Source organism: Eptatretus burgeri, chromosome 7 (assembly GCF_056783735.1).
Source record: "Eptatretus burgeri isolate ZD-2024b chromosome 7, Ebu_testis_v1, whole genome shotgun sequence".
Taxonomy (NCBI): domain Eukaryota; kingdom Metazoa; phylum Chordata; class Myxini; order Myxiniformes; family Myxinidae; genus Eptatretus; species Eptatretus burgeri.
The window spans coordinates 24,390,292-24,412,521 of NC_140967.1; the positions used below are offsets into that span (position 1 = coordinate 24,390,292).

The 22,230-nt window shown below is 39.3% G+C and overlaps 1 protein-coding gene across 2 annotated transcripts in view; it reads right to left on the reverse strand.

Moving 5' to 3' along the window:
- LOC147022834 (ryanodine receptor 2-like) overlaps positions 1-22,230 on the reverse strand; it is a 717,656-nt gene that overhangs the window by 148,819 nt on the left and 546,607 nt on the right. For both annotated transcript variants that reach the window (XM_085887705.1, XM_085887704.1), the window contains exons 76-81: positions 16,198-16,294; positions 11,775-11,878; positions 10,386-10,437; positions 5,026-5,076; positions 3,649-3,748; positions 1,267-1,346 (exon numbers count right to left, since the gene is read on the reverse strand). In XM_085887705.1, coding sequence (XP_085743831.1) covers positions 1,267-1,346; positions 3,649-3,748; positions 5,026-5,076; positions 10,386-10,437; positions 11,775-11,878; positions 16,198-16,294 — 484 coding nt within the window. The remainder of the gene's footprint in view (positions 1-1,266; positions 1,347-3,648; positions 3,749-5,025; positions 5,077-10,385; positions 10,438-11,774; positions 11,879-16,197; positions 16,295-22,230) is intronic.

The window sequence follows — 22,230 nt, forward strand, 5'->3', positions numbered from 1 at the left end:
TCGGTGGCAGAGGTAATAAAAGGACTCTTGACTCTCCAAATTATGCACCTACCTCCACCCCTCTTCCCGCTGGGTGAAGGAGGGGAAGGTGGGGTCGGGGGGGGGGGGTGGTGTGGGAAGGAGTTGTGGATGGGGGTGGCTGGCTGGCCCCCTAGCATCACATCTGTCTTTCCTTGATTCTGTGGAACCTAAAACTCTTAAGATTATTGGCATCTCCTGCAATGAGACAGAAAGAAGCACAATGCCTGTTGATGTCACATTACAGACAGGTTGATGGCCCCTCTGTTTTTAACTGCATCTCCAATGGTCTTGCTCCCTCGGCTCTCTCACTTCCCTCCTCAATGACGCACACATTCTCAGAGTAAGCCTTTCATGGTTCAGCGCTTAAAACCTAAGCTTGCTGCTTTTCATCTGTTTGTGGAACAACCTTGTTGAGGCTGTTTTGTTCCCACTTTTGGCTCTCGAGCTTTAACTTGGCAGTAGGCCACCATATCACGTCAACCCCCATCCCTACCCACACGCTTTTCTACCCCCATTAACTCGACCTATCCTAGCCCCCTTACTTGAAGATGTCCTGCCCACCTGTCTCCTCATCGCATCCACATGCTACTAAGAGTTGCCTTTTGGCCCTCTGCCTCCTCACTTTTTTTTCCACGAATCTAAATGTTGTACATAAATAAAGGAGGTTGCAGAAAATAAAGTTTCAAATGAACAATAAGCATCTATCAATTCAGAAAATCACATTATTTTATGTTTATTAAACTTAAACGATACATTCAGTCTTGATTTTTTTCCACTTTATTTTGTTTCCTTCCTTGCGTATTAGTCATCACAGCTCACCACTACAGAGCAATCTGTGATTGACATGCCCACCAACACTAACCTTTTGTCAACTAACAACAAACTTGGCCGATTACTTTTAAAAAGCATAGGCCATTGTGTGCTCGTACTCTACACAAATTACTAGTTTGTAGATGAAGTTTTGCTGAGGGAGCTCGAAGCCATGTGAACGGCGATCAGTCAGTGGGCCCAATACAGACAAAAGTGGTGTGAGTTCCTCAAGTGGTTCCACATGCCATCAAGCATGACAGGATCATAAGTAAAGTAAGCAAACAAGATTAAGTATAGATATGGCACAAACATAATAAGGATCAAATTCTTGTATTTCCTTAAACACTCACATTTTCATTTTTATATGGGGATGTTTAAGTTGCACAAGTCAGGAATTCTGGTCTTACTGCAGTGTACACCTTGTATGTGCTGTACCTGTTGTACACTTGTGTTACCCCCATTCAAGATCGCAATGCCCAGCTTCAAAGAAAAAGCCACCATTGGTCCCATCTCTCCTGCAAATAGAATGCCACCAATAATATGTTCTGTTGCATCTTGTACATTGGCTTGGCTATGAAAATGTCTCTGGAATCCCATGGAACCACCATTGAAGCCATCACTGACACAACTATTCAAAATAGCAATTTAAATATAATTTTATGCTCCTTCTGGGACAGAAAGAAAAGTTTGAAAATCAATCTCACTTTGCTTCTTAAGTAGATATTTTTTGATAGTAAGCAAGACATCATTGAAGAAAAGGCAAACATACAATGGTGAAAGCAATTGCTGAGGACGACAGGTAGAGAAGGAGCAGTAATTATATTCCCATTCAACTAAACCTGCACAAATGACACTCTATTTAACTTGATGTAAATAAATTTTCACTTGATTTTTTTTCCCACTCAAATGAAATTTTAATTTACAACAAACCTTTGAAACTTGTGTCTTGATATGTATGAATAATTGGAAAGTTGATGAAAATGTTGGTACTTCCTGTTGCAGTGTTCCACATAACAATGGAGTTCGTGTCGATTTGATGTTATGAGATGGTGATGTACAGTGGCCTGCAAATGTATTCATCCTCCTACAAAGTTTTCAGATTTCATGATGATTTCAAATCAAACTTCATATGTAAACTAAAGAGTTTTCACAAACTACTCCAAAGTGTTAAAGCTATAAAAAAACAAATGTCGATAAAATGTGAATAAGTGAGATCATCAGAGAAAATTAGGTGATTCTCAGTTGCAGAAGTATTCAAGCCCTTTGCCTCATTAACCCTAAATCACTTCAGCAGCAAATTATTTGTTTGAAAGGTTACAAAATACGTGTAATATGTCTCACCTGTAAGCAATCAGTGGTTTAACTTAAAAGTTAAGCTCCCCACTTATCGAAGGAGTTTTAAGATGAAACTTACTTGATCAACCATCAAGGCATACAAGGCATTGAATATGAAGACCAAGGAGCTCTCCAAATAAGTCAGACATAAAGTGATGGAGAAGCACCGTTCAGGAGAGGGTAAAAGATGATTTCAAAGTCACTAATCATCCCTTTGAGTATGGTGAAATCCATCATTAAGAAGTGGAAGATGTATCGTACCACCCAGACTCTACCCAGATAAGGTCACCCATCCAGGCTCCACAGCAGGGCAAGCAGGAAACTGGTTCGTGATGTCACAGTAAATCCAACAATGACTTTGAAAGTTCCACAAGGTTCTACGTCCAAGATGGGGGTCTGTGTTCATCAATCAACAATATCTCATTCCCTTCACAAAACTGGCCTCGAAGGACAGGTGGCAAGAAAGAAGCCATTGCTGAAAAAGACGCATCTAAAAGCAAATACAGAGTTTGTGAAAAGGCATCTTAATATTACTGCAGGGATGTGGAGAAACGCTTTGAGGTCAGACAAGACAAAAATTGAACTTTTTGGTTCAAATTCAAAGTGGTATGTCTGGTGCAAGCCCAACACTGCACATCAGCCAGCCAACACCCAACACCCAACACTGCACATAGAAGGGACAATGAACGGTGCAAAGTACCTGAGAATCCTTGATGAAAACCTGCTCGAGTCAGCCGTGAATCTGAAACTGGGTCGGAGATTCACATTTCATCAGAGCAATGATCCAAAGCACAAAGCTAAAGCCACACTGGAGTGACTGAATAATAATAAGAAAATAAATGTTCTTGAGTTACCCAGTCAAAGTCATGACTTGAACCCAATTGAACATATATGACGAGACTTGAACATTCCAGTCCATCGACGATCCCCATCAAACTTTGCAGAACTATAGCAATTTACACGTGAAGAAAGGACAAATATTTCATCATCTCACTGTACAAAGATGGTGGAGACCGACACAAAAATACTCATATCAGTCATTGCTACAAAAGGTGCTTCCACCAACTGCTGACCTAAGGGGCTGAATACTTTTACAACCAGTGAATTTTAATTTGTACATGTTTTTTTTCAGGTATTCCTGACATGTGACCTGATTCAATATAATAGTGTTTCATTTAATCTCCCCAGTTATGAATCAAATAGTTCATTTGGAAAAATTGTTTCTACATAATTCGTAATTTATCTAAATGTGGCATTGTTGGTCGGGGGTGAACACTTTTGCAGGCCACTGAATGTGTTCCTGAGGTGGTCTGAATGCTGTATTGGTGAGGAGACCCAAAAGGCATGCTGGAGATGCACGTGGAAGAGAGGTGACCTGTGTGCTTTGTTTGAAAAGTGTAAGTTGGGGAAACTTCCTGCATTGTTTAGTGGATGAAAGCATGCAGGTATGGTGACCAATATGACATGGTGGAGATTACTGACCCTTGCTTGCACTCATCATCTGTAGAACCATCTCGGCAGCTGCTCGCTCATGCAGTCTTGCCTGTTGATAAAGCAGTTTTTGCTTTTCCATTTCCTTCTCCTGCATACACCATGGGAGGAAATCAATCCTTAATAAATAGATCAACGCTCATGGAAGAGCTGAACGACAGAGGGGGTGAGAGGCTGACACACAAACAATGGGGCAGAGGGAAACAGGCAGACGGGGGGATTGCAAATGGACAAGTACAAAACCAGGAAATGTAATATACAGGGACACCTGCATAGGACATGAGAACAAAGCGCACTAAGTTGACCGAGGATACGTTTGATATCGCAGGATAAATTGGACTTCTGGTTTCCAGTTTCCAAGCGGAGGACACCTTTTTCTCTGAGAGAATACACCATTCTGGATTTGTCACTGTTGATTATTGTCTGCACTTTTGTTTGTGTTATGTGCTCATTGCTGAGTCTTTTTGTCGACCTATTTAGTTAATGCAGATCTTGTGCATTCTGCCTCGGCTATGTTTCGACCTGAACCATTGACTCCTTGCCCTCAAAACCCTTTTATCAACATTTCCTCCTGTCATCTATTCCCATCCATATTCACACCCTAATTCTAAATCCCTCCTTTTACTTTTCAAAATCCCTCTTACCTCGTATGTAGCAATTTCAACAATCATCATGCCAATTTGCTGGGCGTTGGAAGCTATTCAACCAGGCATGGCACTACAGCAAAAAAAATTATGTATTTCAATGGGTCTGACCCGATTCTGTAAATTTTCTAACTGGAATTTCAGCCAACAGAACATGATCCCTCGTCTTGACTGGGTAATGCCAAAATTTCCTTCCAACATCTCCTGTCTCCAACTGATCCAGTTGGTTAATCTGATCATGTTGTTGTTCAGGTGTACATTTATCTGGCTATTGTCAGAGAGCTGTCTCAATGCTGCAGAGACTTGCAGTTCGTTCAGCCCGATTGGCCAGGACTGCAGCAAACTGCACTTTCAGTTTAGTTTCTACAAAAGCCCTTTCTTTCTTTTTTTATTTTTTATTTTTCTCATGCACAGGTATATCACATCTATCGCAGGCATTCTCTAGTCAACGCTACACTGAATCCCTGAAAATTACATGCTTACTCTTCATGGAAGAACAATGTGACCAAAGGCAATCTCCGTTTATTGCACAGAGCAAACTGACAGAAAAGCTGACAAACAGAGCAAATGAGGGAAAGAGTGCAGGTGGACTTGAGAGGAGAGTCATTAATAATAGAAAAAGCAGTGATAAAGAAGACCACAAGATTACAATCGCTCCAAATGGCTAACAAAGTGTTTTGTCATGGTTTCATGAAAAAAAAATTAATCACATTTGTATCCATACCTCAAAACTTTGAAGTTTTTCCTCATTTTCATAGTCTTCAACATGACAACTCTGCAGTAATGAAATGAAAGACATCAGGTGAGGTGGCCTGGCAGGATAGAGGTCTACATGGAGGATTACAATCTTGAGGGGCTTTGGTTCCAAAAACCTTGTCACGCAAATATAACTGGAACGGCACTCGGTAGAGTGTATACCTCCTCGAGGCTGAATAGTTTACTGATAAGCCCGAGATCTGCATCCGGACATTAACCAAAATCGAATGGGCTTGTTCTCGTCACCTAACCAACTCATCCACCAAGTTTCGTTTAAATCCATCCACAACGTTATATCATGCTATCTATATAGTTTTTGGCCCTATCTCTTAATGGTGAAGAATCACTTGAAAAAAAAATTATGGTATCTGGATCTTCACCAAAATCTAATCAATTTGTCCTCGTCAGACACGCAACCCGTCCACCAGGTTTTGTTTGAACTAGTCCACAACTCCTTGAGATATCATGCGCTCATGCAGACCTGCACTCACGATCACATCATGTTTTACCAGGTGAAAAACACCAATATATGTCGAATAATGCAATTTCTCGTACTTTATTGCGGCCCAAAACATACTTTCAAAAGTTAACTTGACTCAAATTAGTGAATGTATTAATACCCATCGCTGACTGCGCAACCAGTGATAAAGTCTTATACAGGGATCATTGCAAAGATGATAGAATCTTTCCATATAGATCATTCATCAAGCCTCTCCCCCATGGCCAACCCTTCTTTCACTTAAGCCTAAATGCAAGAGTAATATCCATCCATCCATTGTGACCACACTCTATAGAGAGAGAGAGAGAGTCGGTGCTGCCTAAGCAGTTTTCTGGGCTATTGAGCACAATCCTGGACAGATCACCACTCCGCCATAGGATACTCAAATGGCTTAATCACCCCAGCAAGCTGGTACTCATTTTGCCGACCTCGGAAGGATGACAGGCTGAGTCAACCCCACTGGTATTAATTCGATGGCCAAGGGGATTTGAACTCAGGACTCTCATATCCAAAGCCCACCACAGATTAATATAGACAATCTAAATATACTTGAAAGTATTTTACATGATCTCAGTTGTCATTAATACTCCTGTTTTCACTGGCACACCACTCTCGCAGTGCAAGTTTAGATAAATTCCTTCCAAAGTGATCTTACTACAGTGATTGGCTGATAAAACAACATTGGTTGTGTTCATGTGTAAACGACTTGATTTACATAGCAATAAGGAGTAAAATGACATGAATATAAATGTCATGAAATACCCTTATAAAAACCTCTCATGTTTTCTTTATGAAATCTGAGATAAGCTTGTTAGACTCTGTCATTATCCATTCACCCACAGGACTTAAACACACAACAAGCATTGGCTTTTTCAAATGGAACAATTAGCTTCTTATATGCAGCAAGTATCCAGGAAATTAGGCAATATCATCTGCTCATATGCTCTCCATTGATTTGAAGTGTAAAAACAGGAGGGAGGAGAACACAGTAACCTGGAATTATAAGAGTTGGTTTAAGTGAAAAATGATGGCTCTATATAAAAAACCATAAATAGGAGGAAATGATATGATACGATAGTGCATCAATGCTTGAGGACCGTGCTCATGTACATGAAAACATGCCCTTTCATTTGCTCTCTTTTTGTGTCACATGTTCCCAGCTGTAAGAGGGTGTTAGGAAAAACTTAAAAAAAAAAAACTTGTTTCATATCATGTGCAACATTTCAAAACACCTACCTTTCTGCAAAAACACAACAAAAAGAAACGAGAAGGGCAATCGGTAGAGCGCATACCTCCACCACATAATGCCTGATCCACGAGAACATATCGGGCTCAATACATTTTTGAAATATCATGCTATACAGTACTATGTTGTGTTTGGCCATATCTCAATGGTGAAAAATCACTTAAAATAGTAAATAATTCTCATATCCAGATCCGGATTCAGATCTTCACCAAAATTCAATCAATTCGTCGAGGTCAGACAACCAACCTGTCCACCAAGTTTCGTCCAAATCCGTCCACAACTTTTTGAGATATCGTGCTATATATATATCGATTTTGCACGATCTCTCAATGGTGAAGAATCACTTAAAAAATTATCAGATCCAGATCCGGATTCGGATCTTCATCAAAATTTGCTTCCCGTACAGTAAAGCGGACTCAGTACAGTAAATAGAGTACACAAATTTGCGACAATGTCCAGCAATTAGAGTAAAGAGCCACATCCTAACAGCCATGCAATTAGCAATTTGACAGAATTGGCAGCAAAGCAAAAAGTTCCTTCCATGTAAATGAAAATGGATTACTCTCTAATATCTCTCTGATAAAGCTGGTTCAAAAGGTAGAGAATACAGTGGTCTCATCCATATGACACTGCAGTATGACCTATCAGATAGGGGTTGCAGTGAGGAGCAAAATCAGTTCTGGCAGTCCGTACAAAGCTGGAATAGCTTTTGCTTTGAAAGTCCATAATCTGGTTGATGAAACTCAAATGCATTGGGATTGGGATTGGGTTGGTTGGTTGAGCATCTCCATCTCTTCTGAAATGTCCTAAATATAGCACAGCGCCTCAGAGTCTATCCGAACCGAATCCTACTGCATGGCTTCTCATGCTGACACTGTTTCTCACTAAAGGCAGACGGTGTAGGCGAATTCCCGGCACCTTAAAACCGGGTTCTCTGGGCAGGTAGAGGTCATTAGCTTTGGTTGGCTATCTGCCGAGGAGAGGGACAACTCTGATTTCAAACACGGGTGGGTTGAACTCGTTAGCCTTGGTCGGCAGTCTACCAAAATGAGGGTAGAGGCAGTATTTGTTGTCTTGAAGTGGACTAGTAAACTTCTCCCAGCCCTTTTTGCACTGTGATGAGACAAGCTTCGTATACTTGTCTTGTTTCAGTACAAGGGACTGGTTGTTCCATTTTGAGAGGGTCAAGTTTATCAATATCTTCATGTACATTGAGCCCTGTGTTTGACAACCTGAGCCTGATCACTCTGAAGGGTACAGGTTAAAAACATGTTGCAGGTCATGGCCGCTCGATAGTACAGGATACTGAACTCAATGGTAATGCATTGAGAGACTGATCTTACAGTCGGTGTAAAATGTGGGGGTAGCTGTACTGCTCTGGACATGCATGGATGATGTCCCTTGCATCTACTTCCGGTTGCTTTCCCGAGGCCATCTGTGTGCTTCCGCTTTGGTTAAGGGTTTATTTGGGCTCTTGATGTCTTTCATTGTGGCCTTGCACATGACATGTAGATTGGCGAACTAATGATCCTTTTCTTTCCTCTTCTTTCTTCCTCTATACATTATAAAACTGACTATTGAATCTAATGAAACTCATTCTCAACATGGATTTCAATTCCCACCACCAAGGGTACCTAAGTCTATGTCACTAAGTATCGGCTATGCTAATATCAGGGGGATTTGTGGCAATTTCTTTGCCATCCAATCCTTCTTGAAACGGAATTCTCCAGATCTGCTTGCTCAATGTGAAACGCATCTCCACACTGGGGTTCTATCTGAATCCTTTGCAGTGCCTGTCTACATCCTCCATCGGCTTGATTTTCCACCTTCTCGGGGTTTGTGTATTTGTGCAAAGTCCTATCTACTACATGGCAGTGAGGTCTCCCTTGAGGATATGACACAAGAGTGTATGTGCTTTCACCTAGCATTTTTGCATTCCACTGGCAACCAATATTTTGTGTATCGCTCTTCATCATCATCCAATTGTGCTATTTTCAACACTATCACTGATATTATTGATGTGGCACTGTCTCAACATCCAACTGCTGATATTATGGTCTTTGGGGACTTTAATGTTAACCACAAATAATTATTAGTTCACTCTCAGCACAGATGCTCCTGGTGCCGGTGGATTTAACTTTGCCGTGTCGCATGACCTTACTCATATCATTTCAACCCAGACTCAAATTCCTGATCGAGTTACTGATAACAGGTATCTTCTTGATCTATTTATGTGCTCAAATCCTGTGGATTGTAGTGCAAAAATTCCCCCCTCCCCCTTTAGGAAACTCTGATCATGTCAACATCGAAGTTCAGGATTCTTACTTATCACAATCAACTGTTATTCATCCCGTCCATCGAAATGTCTTCTGATGCAGCAAGTCTGACTGGTATCCCTTGTGTTCTTTTCTTGTCGATGCTCACAGGAACTCAATCCTTTGTCACAACCCATACTAAGCTGCCAAGGAAGGTACCGAGTGGATCCGTCGTGGTATGGACCTCTTTATCCCTTCTCGGACCTACCAAGTGAAACCACACTCTCAACCATGGTCCACTCCGGCTTGCTCTACTGCTCTTGCCAATCACAATCACTTTTTCAATCAGTATCACTGTGTAGGATCAAATGAGGCAAAACACTTGTTTCGCTTGTGAGCAACCACTCTAAACGAGTATTAGAGAATGCTAATGCCAGTACCACTCTCAAGCAGGACCTAGAGAGTGTGATTAACTTCGGAAAGACTGGCTTGTTACTTTCAACCAAAAAAGGACCCACTTGTTGTCTGTGTCTAATTCAAGATCACCTTGTTTTCCAACCCTGTCTATGGATTTTTCACCTTTCCAGGAACTTCCTGTTATCCGTCTGCTTGGATTGGATATCAGCTCAAACCTCAGCTGGGAAAAGTACATCTCTGGTATAGCTAAGAGCCTTCCAGCACCTTGGCTGCATATTTTGTGCTCGGCGATACCTTCCTCAAGCTGCTATGCTCCATCTATACAACGCCACGATACGACCTATCATGAAGTATTATTGCCATTTTTGGGCTGGTGCTCCGGCCATCGCCTTTCTCTCCTTGACAGAATCCAGCGACATGCTGCCATTCTGGTAGAACAGGAGTTGGCATCATCCCTGGAAACTCCCAGTCTGCCGCTTTTGCTGCTTATTTGAGCCTTTTCTATCAATATTACTCTGGAATGTGCACTGAGGGTCTCTCACAGGTTGTTCCACCTCAACATACTTTCAGTCGCTCTACACGTTTGGCAGTTTCTTCCCATCCATGTACTGTATCTGTCCCAAGCAGTAAGACTATTAGCTCGTCTTCTCGTTTTTCCCCCAGCACTGCATCACTTTGGAACAGTTTTCCTGCATCCTACCCCCTCAATAACAACCGACTTCAATTCAAGAGGAATGTCAATAGATTCATCCTTTCTGTGCCTCCACCTTGAGTGGCATTTGGCTTTGTCGTGGGTGAAATGGCACAAAAATACCAAATGTCACCATAGAATAGACAGCAAAAATGATATAATTTTTCAATGAACGACACTTTTTTATAAAATCTTATTATACAAATAACAGTGCACTTACCTTAGCCATTATATCAGAATATGCAATATACAGGTCATCTTCCTCAAGTTTGCTGGAACAAAAAAAAATGCGGTATTCATCTTGGAGAAATCCAGATATTTTGAAAACAAAGCACAAAGCAAAAACAACGAGAACAGCACTCTTCGACATCACGACGTCGCCAGTATGCATCCGCCCATATCATAACATCATTATACACACGTGTACCAAGTTTGATTTACATCTCTGAACTCAGGTTCAAAACATTAAATAATTCTGGCTGCCAGACCATGCGTCCGATCAGGTTGAAATTTAAAACGTATATTCCCCATGACTTCTCGATCATAACTTTGACGTTTCACATTGATTGATGAAGCTGTTAAAGAGAAATAATTTTTTTAAGAATGTTGTTCAATCCAATATGGCTGCCAGATCATGTGACCTATTAATTATTCATTAACACCCTGGTATCCCAAAGGCTTGGGGAACATGTGAGTGAAGTTTTCCCTTGATCTGTTAAGCCGTTCTGGAGAAGAGGATTTTAAAATGTTTATTCTTCAAAAAAACATCATAGCTGCCAAATCATGTGACCTACGACATCGTAGGTGCAGAACTTTTTGTTCCTCATGGATAGGTAATTATACCTATAAAGTTTTGCCTCGATATGTTCAGCCGTTTCGGAGAAGAAGATTTTTGAAAGCTTTTATATTTAAAAAAACAAAAAAGGCTGCCGAACCATGTGACCGATAATGTCATCAATTTTGTTCCCCCATACAATTTTGCCTTCGATGACCCTCAAACATTTTCATACTAATCAGATAAAGCGTTCAACGCATACAATTATGATGTCATAACAAAGCCACCAATGACATTATCAAAACATCACACTTATTTCCCATGTGGAGTACTTCACATGTGCCACATTTAAATTTTTCCATGGAACAGTTTCAGAGATACAGAGGTCCAAAGTTTTTCCTTTTTTCGAACAGGGCTGGCACACCATGTGAGCTATGATGTCATGAGTATTGAAACTTCCTACATGAGTCATCGCAACTATGGTGGGAATTTTGTGTCAATCGGATAAGCGGTAGCAGAAAAAATTAGCATGCATGGATGCATGTACGTACGGATGGTCGGACAACCCGAAAACATAATGGCTCCGGTGACTTCGTCATCAGAGGCATAAAAAGTTCAATATTCGTAACAATGGATCATGAAAGGATGGTAATGAGGTCGTACACTTAGTTCTCAGCTGACTCCCGACCGGACTATAAACTGTCGGCCTCCAAGATGAATATGAGAAAGCATTGTGATGGAAATCAATAATGTTGGGCCAAAAACATTATTTACGATTTGTACCACCAGGCATGCAAATTTGACATTACAGTGTATAAAGAACATGAAAATTACCTTCTTTCTGTCAATGCAGTTCGACTAAAATGCAGGATTAACTGATGAAGAGGATCAGGATGTTTACTCCCTGCCTCTTCCTCTCCTTCATTCTTTTCAGGCTTCTGCAAACATTACATTGTACGAGACCAGATACATACAAGTCTGCCCGAAATGAATTAAACACGTATGTGAATACAAAACCCAATGTAAATCTCGAGAGTTCATAGAACACATTAGCCCATGCTGTCTTGAGAAACAAGCACAGGGGCAGACTCTATGAGTGGCAAATTTGATTGGTCGTGGTGATGTAATATAAAACTGAAATTATTTTGTCCAAGTGTTGCAAAAAGGAAGGGTTTTGAAAGTGCCAAAAAGGCGATTTGTATTCACAGTGTTCAAGTATTAATTCACTTGAAACTAGAAGGGCACTCGGTAGAGCGCATACCTCCGCCACGTAATGCCTGATCCATGCGAACATATCAGGCCCAATGATATTTTGAAATCTCATGCTATACAGTACTATATCGTTTTGATCCTATCTCTCAATAGTGAAGAATCACATTAAAAATTAAATAAATCTCATATCCACATCCGGATTCGTATCTTCACCAAAATCGAAGAATTTGTCGTGGTCAAACACCCAACACGTCCTCCAAGTTTCATCCGAAACCGTCCACAACGTTTTGAGATATCCTGCCATATATATGAGTTTAGCCCTATCTCTCAATGGTGAAGAATAACATAAAAAATTCTAATAGTCGGATCCGGATTCAGATCTTCACCAAAATCGAAGCAATTCTTACTCATCACACGCCAAACCTGTCCACCAAGGTTTACCCGAATCCATCCACAACTTTTTCAGATATCGTGCTATATATCATTTTTGTCCCGATCTCTCAATGGTGAAGAATCACTTAAAACATTGGAGTAGTCGGATCCGGATCCGATCTTCACCAAAATCGAATCAGTTCTTCCTTGTCATACACCGAACATGTCCACAAAATTTCATCCAGATCCGTCGGCAACTTTTTGAGATGTACTGAACACAGACAAACAGACAGAAAGTGGTGAAAACGTAACCTCCTTCACCTTCGGTGGCAGAGGAAATAAAACCAGAGAGTTGGTGTCAAAGCCTCCCAATGCTCACTTGTTTATACATTTATCGTTTTTAAAAGACTTGTCTAATAATATTTTTTATAAAGCATTGCAGTGAAGTCTGATCCAAATAATTTTAAAGCAATATTTGTATTTGTATATTGTAATCAGTAGGTCCTTATTCCTCAACTTATATATATTAAACACCATGAACAACCTTTGCAACATACACAGTGTTGAACGTACATACAGAGTGTATATATATATGTATATATATATATATATATATATATATATATATATATATATATATATATATATATATATATATGTATGTACGTTAGGGTGGTCCTTCGTGAGGGGGTAAATTTTCAAATTCATTTATTTTAAGCTCCAACCCCCGGAATTCGTTGGAATAGTCAAGAAAACTCTTCTGGTGTTTTTATTTCAAATTCCAACATTTACCTCTCCCTCATCGACCTTGAAGTTTAGCCTCAGTTTCTCGGGGCGGCTGACATTAGAATGACGATGTATCGACCTGTGCTGAACTTTAAAACGCTCCTGTAATGTCCAATCGTCTCTTTTGATGTGATACGCCGATCTGTGTGTTTGTGTAATGTGTAATGTGTATTACTCGTTCTTCTCACCGCCCCCTTAACAATTTTTTTTTTTCAGGGTGAAACTTCAAGGTCGATGAGGGAGGGGTAAATGTTGTCCGATTGGAAAAAAAAGTTCACCAGGAGAGTTTTCTTGACTATTCCAATGAATCCCAGGGGTTGGAGCTGAGAAAATCCGAAGTTGAGGAATAAGGACCACCCTTGTAATCAGTAAAAATAGCGCAAGTGAGCACAATATACACCCGAACAAGAAGATATATACAGAATTGTGCTACGACATGGAAAACAGCATCCTGGTTGCCATGGCAACCACTTTAGATGACGAACATATGTCGCTACACACTGTCTCCACAGTCTGTACCTATGAACCAAATATGAAACGTGAAAGTTGAAAACTTTGGGAGTTAGAGTGCGGACAGGAACGGATGAACAGACGGACAGATGACCGGTATCACATAATACGCCCCGATATATATATATATTTATATATATATATATATATATATATATATATTTATATATATATATATATATATATATATATATATATATATATATATATATATATCGGGCGTATAAATAATAGTGTGGTGGATAAAAACATTAGAAAGGAAAAAATAACTTGCACCAAAAACTTTAACATTTTCACGCTCACGCCGGGGGTATCGCTATAGCTCTCTGTTCATCGAACAGGCGAGCTAAAAACGATAAATGTATAAACAGGTGAGCATTGGGTGGCTTTGACACCACTCTGGTTAGCTCGCCTGTTCAAAGAACAGAGAGTTATAGCGATACCCCCGGCGTGAGCGTGAAAATGTTAAAGTTTTTGGTGCAAGTTATTTTTTCCTTTCTAATGTTTTTAACTACCACACTATTATTTATACGCCCGATATATATATATATATATATATATATATATATATATATATATATATATATATATATATATATATATATATATATATCGGGGCGTATTATGTGATACCGGTCATCTGTCGGTCTGTTCATCCGTTCCTGTCCGCACTCTAACTCCCAAAGTTTTCAACTTTCACGTTTCATATTTGGTTCATAGGTACAGACTGTGGAGACAGTGTGTAGCGACATACGTTCGTCATCTAAAGTGGTTGCCATGGCAACCAGGATGCTGTTTTCCATGTCGTAGCACAATTCTGTATATACCTTCTTGTTCGGGTGTATATTGTGCTCACTTGCGCTCTTGTTACCGATTACAAGGGTGGTCCTTATTCCTCAACTTCGGATTTTCTCAACTCCAACCCCTGGGATTCATTGGAATAGTCAAGAAAACTCTGCTGGTGAACTTTTTTTTCCCCAATCGGACAACATTTACCCCTCCCTCATCGACCTTGAAGTTTCACCCTGAGAAAAAAAAAATTGTTAAGGGGGCGGTGAGAAGAACGAGTAATACACATTACGCATTACACAAACACACAGATCGGCGTATCACATCAAAAGAGACGATTGGATATTACAGGAGCGTTTTAAAGTTCAGCACAGGTCGATACGTCGTCATTCTAATGTCAGCCGCCCTGAGAAACTGAGGCTAAACTTCAAGGTCGATGTGGGAGAGGTAAATGTTGGAATTTGAAATAAAAACACCAGAAGAGTTTTCTCGACTATTCCAACGAATTCCGGGGGTTGGAGCTTAAAATAAATGAATTTGAAAATTTACTCCCTCACGAAGGACCACCCTAACATATATATATATATATATATATATATATATATATATATATATATATATATATATATATATATATATATATATATATATATACACTCTGTATGTACGTTCAACACTGTGTATGTAGCAAAGGTTGTTCATGGTGTTTAATATATACAAGTTGAGAAGTTGAGGAATAAGGACCTACTGATTACAATATACAAATACATATATTGCTTTAAAATTATTTGGATCAGACTTCACTGCAATGCTTTATAAAAAATATTATTAGACTGGTCTTTTAACCAGAGAGTTGGTGTCAAAGCCACCCAATGCTCGCCTGTTTATACATTTATCGTTTTTAAAAGACTCGTCTAATAATTAATATATTTTATAAAGCATTGCAGTGAAGTCTGATCCAAATAATTTTAAAGCAATATCTGTATTTGTATATTGTAATCAGTAAAAAATAGTGTGGGAGATAAAAACATTAGAAAGGAAATAACTTGCACCAAAAACTTTAACATTTTCACCCTCACGCTGACACTGACGCTCACGCAGGGGGTATCGCAATAGCTCTCTGTTCTTCGAACAGGCGAGCTAAAAATGACCGGAAAAGTCGTAGAAAAAAAGATACAGAAGTTTACTGCCCTTGACACAGTGTCTTTTACACTAACATATTTAACACACTACATTAGTTATTCATGCCTGCTGTTTGTGTCATTTAAGACATCCTTCAAAACAGAAAGTTTAATATTTGGAATGAATTTCAATTTTGTTTGACTGCTCGGCAGACAGAGTAAAAATATTATCCCACGACTCTCTGCACATGCACAATCAGGACAAATTCAGAGCCAAAGGACTGCTAAACTACAGGTTCGTTTTCCAATTCATGTTCAAAATATTACATTCAATTGAAATTAAGTTGTTCCTCGATCATAAAGTGATGTTTTTAGACATAAGGACAGACAGACAGAAGTTTACCAATTGCTTAATCCAGCTTTTTGCTTCACGTGTGCAGGGTAATAAGTGTGATTTTGGTACATACAGCAAGGTCCTCGATGAGTTTGTCTTCAAAGGAATGTGCCTCGGTCTCCATCCAACCCTTCTGATATCCACTCAAGAACAGGTTGATGCCACGATGTCTGTAACAGAGGATATGTAGTCCTGTTAACTTCAAAAAAAAAGAACCATTGGAGATCTTGTTTGTGTGCCAGTTTCGATTTGAACATTATGTAACACATTCATATTGATGTGAGAGTGTTCAGTCTGGTGTATGCGTGATCGCAAATGACCGTGTCCGCAACAAAATTTCGAAATGTTGTTCTCCATAAAATGTTCGCAAATGTACAAATAAAATTAACCAAAAGCATAATGTAAAGCTGTTATTCACTTGAAGGCTCTCCACCAGCTCACGCCCAATTTTTTGTGAATGTGAACGATTTAGGGTGCCATAAAATGAAAGCTAAAACATTTTTTGGCATGTTTACAAAGTACAGAGGAACTGACACACACGCGCACATGCACACACACACACACACGTGAATATTTATGAAAGAAGATAATCTGGGTATAAAATGCAAGCAACACATGATAGAAACTGATGGGGATGTGGAAATGAGATGAGAAAGAGGGGTTGATGGGGGAGTGGGGCAGAGATAGAATTAAGGCTTCAGTGCGATTACATTTGGAAAAAGGAAATAGCATTCTATTTCTGAATTAACATCAATGTTTAGAGTGAACATGTCCTTTGTACTACCACTGAGTGGACGGTGTTGTCGTCCAAATTTAATGGTTAGGTATGTAGGTCAAGGACATCTCATCCAGAGTTCATCGTCATCCTAGACCGGTCCATGTCCGAACCTGGTGCAAGGTGTCATGGCAGCAGCGCGAAGCCTTTTGCAGGACTGGCTACATAGGGGGTGGCAATTGGCTCTGAAGCAGCTTCCCGCCCACACATGCAATTGGTGGGGGACTGAGTAAGTACTGTATGCCAGGCCCCCATTGGTTAGGCACACACACACAAAAGGGCTACCCCCGGTAGATGCAGTCATGGTGGATGTGATTGGCTGCTGTGAGTCACGTGGAGTGGCATGGTTGGACATGTTCTGGAAGGGACTGGTGGAACTCCAAGGAGAGGGGATGTGCCAGAAAGTAATCAGGAGCAGCCCTTTCTTAGCTCTATCTCTACGTGCTCTGTGTCTTTGTCTGTGTGTGTGTCTCTCTCTCCTCTTCTTCTTCTTCCCTTCCTGTGGGTGTGGCTTTGTTCTGTCATGGCAATTGTTTGTATGTGCATGTGGTATCTTTATTTGTGGTTGAATATTCCTCGTTCATTCCTCCGTTCTCCTTTCCCTATTTTCACTTTAATGTTGTGTGTTATTCTATATTCTATCCCTTTCCTCATTTTCCTTTCCCTTTTTCATTCCCCCTTTTTCCCTTGTGACAGAGAGGGTGGAAGAAAAGCATTCTCAACATTGTCATTAGTCAGTTCCTCAAATTATGGTTTCTCAAATAAATCAAAAAAATTGTTTCCTCAATCACAATGGTACCTCTTAGTGGAATAAACAATAAATGTAAACATATGTCGTTTGACAGATCTGCTTCCCTCCTGGTGTTATGTCGCTTAATGTGGTAATTTATCCCTTTAAAATAGAAGGACATACGGACATACTTACACAGCAGGATATAGAGACCACAACAGAGTCATGGATGTGGTGAATTAGGCTATTAAAAAAAACACAACTCTCGTCCAAAAAATGTTCCATCCCCAGCTGTTAACCAGGACTCCACAGAAGTAACCACATGGAGCTACAAATGTTTCACCAGAGGTTCTTAATGTTTACCATACTGTTAATAGTAAATGCTCTGAAAGATTTCTCTCACTCTCTGGTAACCCTGTTGAGCCAGGAGATAAGTTTCCAGCGACAGTGAAGCCTCCCTCATTTGCACAAGTGGTTGCGGGGACCCACCGCATGATACAGGTGACTCCATTTGACTCTCTGATAACTGGTGTTTCCTCTGAGCCCAATGATCCCCCTAAAATTAGACAGCGAAACATTAATGTTGTTTCTCTCTCCCCTTCTGAGAAGTTGCCCCCCTTGACGGAAGAATTCCTCCAGAATAATAACCCTTCCCCCTCCCTAATGAATTAAATTGATACTACTGTTACTTTGGCTATCTATACTCCCAAAGAAAAATACATTGAGTTTGTCATTTTTGCAATGGACGCGTTCAATAGTAACTCTTCAGTCACCTTAAATGCGTTTGCCGAGGAAAGCGTTCGCCCTGGACAATAACTCGGTAAGTACGGTTTCACCTTCAGATATTTTAGAATTTTTTTGAGAAAAACTTTCCTCATTTATGTTCCTTTGTTTTAAAAGCACAATGTATTGTGAAGAAGTAAGAAGGTTTTGCAATTTCTGACTTCCCTCAAGAGATTACAAAGACATCTTAGAGTTATAGTAAAGCTTGGATGTACAAAATGTCTTCCTTCCTTCTTTATGATTCGGCCAAACCGAAACATAAACAGTGGGCATAGCACCCTTCATAAAATTTTAACCTCATAACGAATTAAAAAAAGAAAAAGCAGATATTGTTTTGTTACAAGAGACTCATTCTAACGTAAATTGCATGGCAGAGAGGCAGCTGATGTTGAGAGGCACTTGGGTTTTCAGTAGCACTGAATCTGTGAGAATTGGTGTTGCCATTTATATTCCTGCACACTTTCTCATCTCCTCACCTGTTTTAAAATTAATTACATCTTGGTTTTTAGCCTCTGCTGAGTTTTTTTATTTTAAATAATGACCAGTAGATTTAAATTAACAATGTTTCTGCACCAAGCGATAGTATGGCCAGAACTATGTTTTATACCGAGAAATTTTCTTTTCTTAACGATCTTACTCCCGACACATTGGTGGCTTTCAGTGGTGATTATAATTGCACGTTAAATCTCAGTTTAGACTAGAATAGTCTGGTCCTCACCCAGAGAGTACAAAATCATTATCTACACTTGTAGCATTATATAATGTGGGTGATGCTTGTAGGTTGCAGCATGGTGATTCACATCAATATACTGTACATAGTGTCACTGTTTATTAAATACTCACGTTGTCTGGTGCTGTCCTAATCCTGTTGGCATATTAAAGATTTTTTTCTTTGTGGGGGCCAAAAACACTTCCCAATACCCACTAAGGAATGGGGTGCGGGATCAATTAATACTACCTTTCACGTAGCTATAAAGGATTAGGCACCATAAAGCGATAAAAAAAAATTCCATCAAAATTTTTATTACAAATTTTTGAAAAAGGTTTTTTTTGCTCAATAACACTCCCAGACACTCACTGATGAATCTCTGAAAGTTTGACGAAGATCCGTTCAGCCATCTCTGGAAAAATGGTGACACGCAGATAGACACACACGCAGACAAACGGCTCTCTTATAGTATAGATTTTTATGCTTACAAGTCTTGATACGTTTTACATTAGCCTTGGTGCCATAATGGTGAGAGAATCTGATCTGAGTCTGAGAGAATCAGTGGTTCAAACCACTGGCCAAGTCATACCAAAGACTTTTAAAATGGTATGTACTGCTTCCTTGGTTGATACTCAGAAATTAAAAGGATAGAGCATGGACGACCATAGGTTGGCAATAATAGAGCACGCTTTGATGGGCTGAATGGCCTCCTCCTATGTCAAAATTCCTTTTCCCTAAGTCTTACCAACAGGGGTGTTTATGGACCCCAGGTATACATTTTGATGTTAATTCTATATTAGTTTAACAATGTATTTAATGTTTTATTAACCCCTTTACTTGCATGTGCCGGTGTATGTATATATATATATATATATATATATATATATATATATATATATATATATATATATATATATATATATATATATATATATATATATATATATATATATATATATATATGTGATGGTTTGAGATTCCACCTTGCTGCACAGATCTACAGGCAAATCCTTTCTGTGGTCCAAAAAGACCCCAGTTGTTTTCATTCAATTTTTTGCATATTTGATTACTTAATATGGTATTTGCATCAAGCAAGTTCTCGAATTTATATTTTAATGCTTATGTTTGTTTACTTATCACTAAAACATCATCCAATCAAAATAATCATGTTTCCTCATTCATGTGAAACTTCAGTAGATTTCATGAAATTTACTGCTTCTGAGTTGGGGCCATAAAAGTCCCGAGTCGGTTGGTAAATTTTAGATTTTATATTATTATCTCCCCCCCCCCCCCCAGAGGGGGAAGCGGGATATTGTAATCGTCCAGTTTGTTTGTCTGTCTGTTAGCAACTTTACGGCAAAACGGCTTTAGCAAACACTAGCAAATTTAATCCACAGGTGGGCAATGAACCTTGGACAACCCCATTAACTTTTGGGTCCAATTGGATCAAAGGTCAAGGTCAAGGTCACGAAAATATCAAAATCGTTTTTTGCTCATAACTTCGTCAAAAATGATCTGATTTACTTCAAACTAAGCTTATAGTGAACCTTATTCTATTTGTCACTTATAATCCTACCCATTCCTATAGTGAAAAATGCATATTTGTGAAGATCGGTAGGGTCCGAAGTTTTTGGGGTCATGGTCATCGGTCAAAATTACAAATTTTCCATTATAAATCAAAAAAGGTTAGGAATATGCGTGTTTACTATGGAAGACATATATCAAGTCCTTTATTGGCTTTCATTTGACACCATGACCTTTGACCTTACGTGGCCATGAAAGGTCAAAATCATTTTACGGTCATAACTTCGTTAAAAATGATTTCATTGACTTCAAACTAAAACTAAAATATTCCTTATTCTATTCCTTATAATCAACATTCAGGTTAAGGATGTATCAAATTTAAATTTGATCCCCAAAATAACTTTATGCCTTAAAGGGGTGGGATTTGTTGTGCCTGGCACCACTTGTTTTTATTGTGTTTGTTGACTTTATCAATACAACACCATGTTTAGTCATTTATGTGAAACTTTGGCAGATTTAGTGAAATTGAGTGGTTTTTGCGTTTGGGTGTGAAAATACCCCAGTTGGTAAGATTAGGTCATAAAATACATGTTGCTATTGGACTAGGGTTAAGGGAACTCGTATTATATAATTAATTAACAATCTCGTTTTTTTTTTAAAACCTCGTAACATTCACTGGAATTACTCCATCCGGTTTTTTCTGATCACTCCCTAATCAAGTGGCATCTTTCCTTTCCTGGACACCAAAGACGAAATGTGCTCTGGTATTATAATGATTATCCCTTTTCTAAATTATCTTTTAAAGAACGAGTACACTCACTCCCTATGGGGAGCAGCAAGAAGGGTCATGCTATTATCCTCTCTGGGGCATATACAGTGGATTACAGTCGATGTAGTCTCGGGTCCATTCGTCTGTGGTGGACACAATAAGCATAAAATGGCTTAAGGATGTTGGGATTCCTCAAGATTCCTTTCAGTTTAGTGTTAAACAACAGTAACGACTGTTTGAAAAGGTAATCATATGTGTTTGTGGTTTATAATATTTTTGGTTTCTGGGAGGCTTGCTCTACGAAACTCCACAATAAGCTATTTATACACACTAACATGGCATTTGTCCAAGGAGGAAATTGAGGGGGAGGGGGGATATTATTAGTATGAATATTGTTTTGTAATAATATTTTAATATTATGTTATTATCATTAGTGTTGTTATTACTTTTGTTATAAGAAGCGGCGTTGGAAAAATGCCACGATTAGCTATCTTAACACGGATATACACCTTCACAGAAATTCGCCAAGGTGAAAAACCCACGTGGGGAGTGGGGCAAGTTAAGTCAACACAACCTCAATTGTGTGATCCTTAGTCGTCCTGTAAAGATTGGTTGAGATTGGATAACTAACGACCGAATGTATCACGGTCAAAAAAAGAGAGACAGACAGAAAGAGACCAAAATGCATTTATATTTTTAGTATGATTCTGGCTTTGCATTTTAGAACTACAGATTGACTCAATGGTGGGATTAGGTAATCACAAGTTTGTGTTTTGGTCAACAGTTTAGAAATCATTTCTCTAATGATAGATGGGC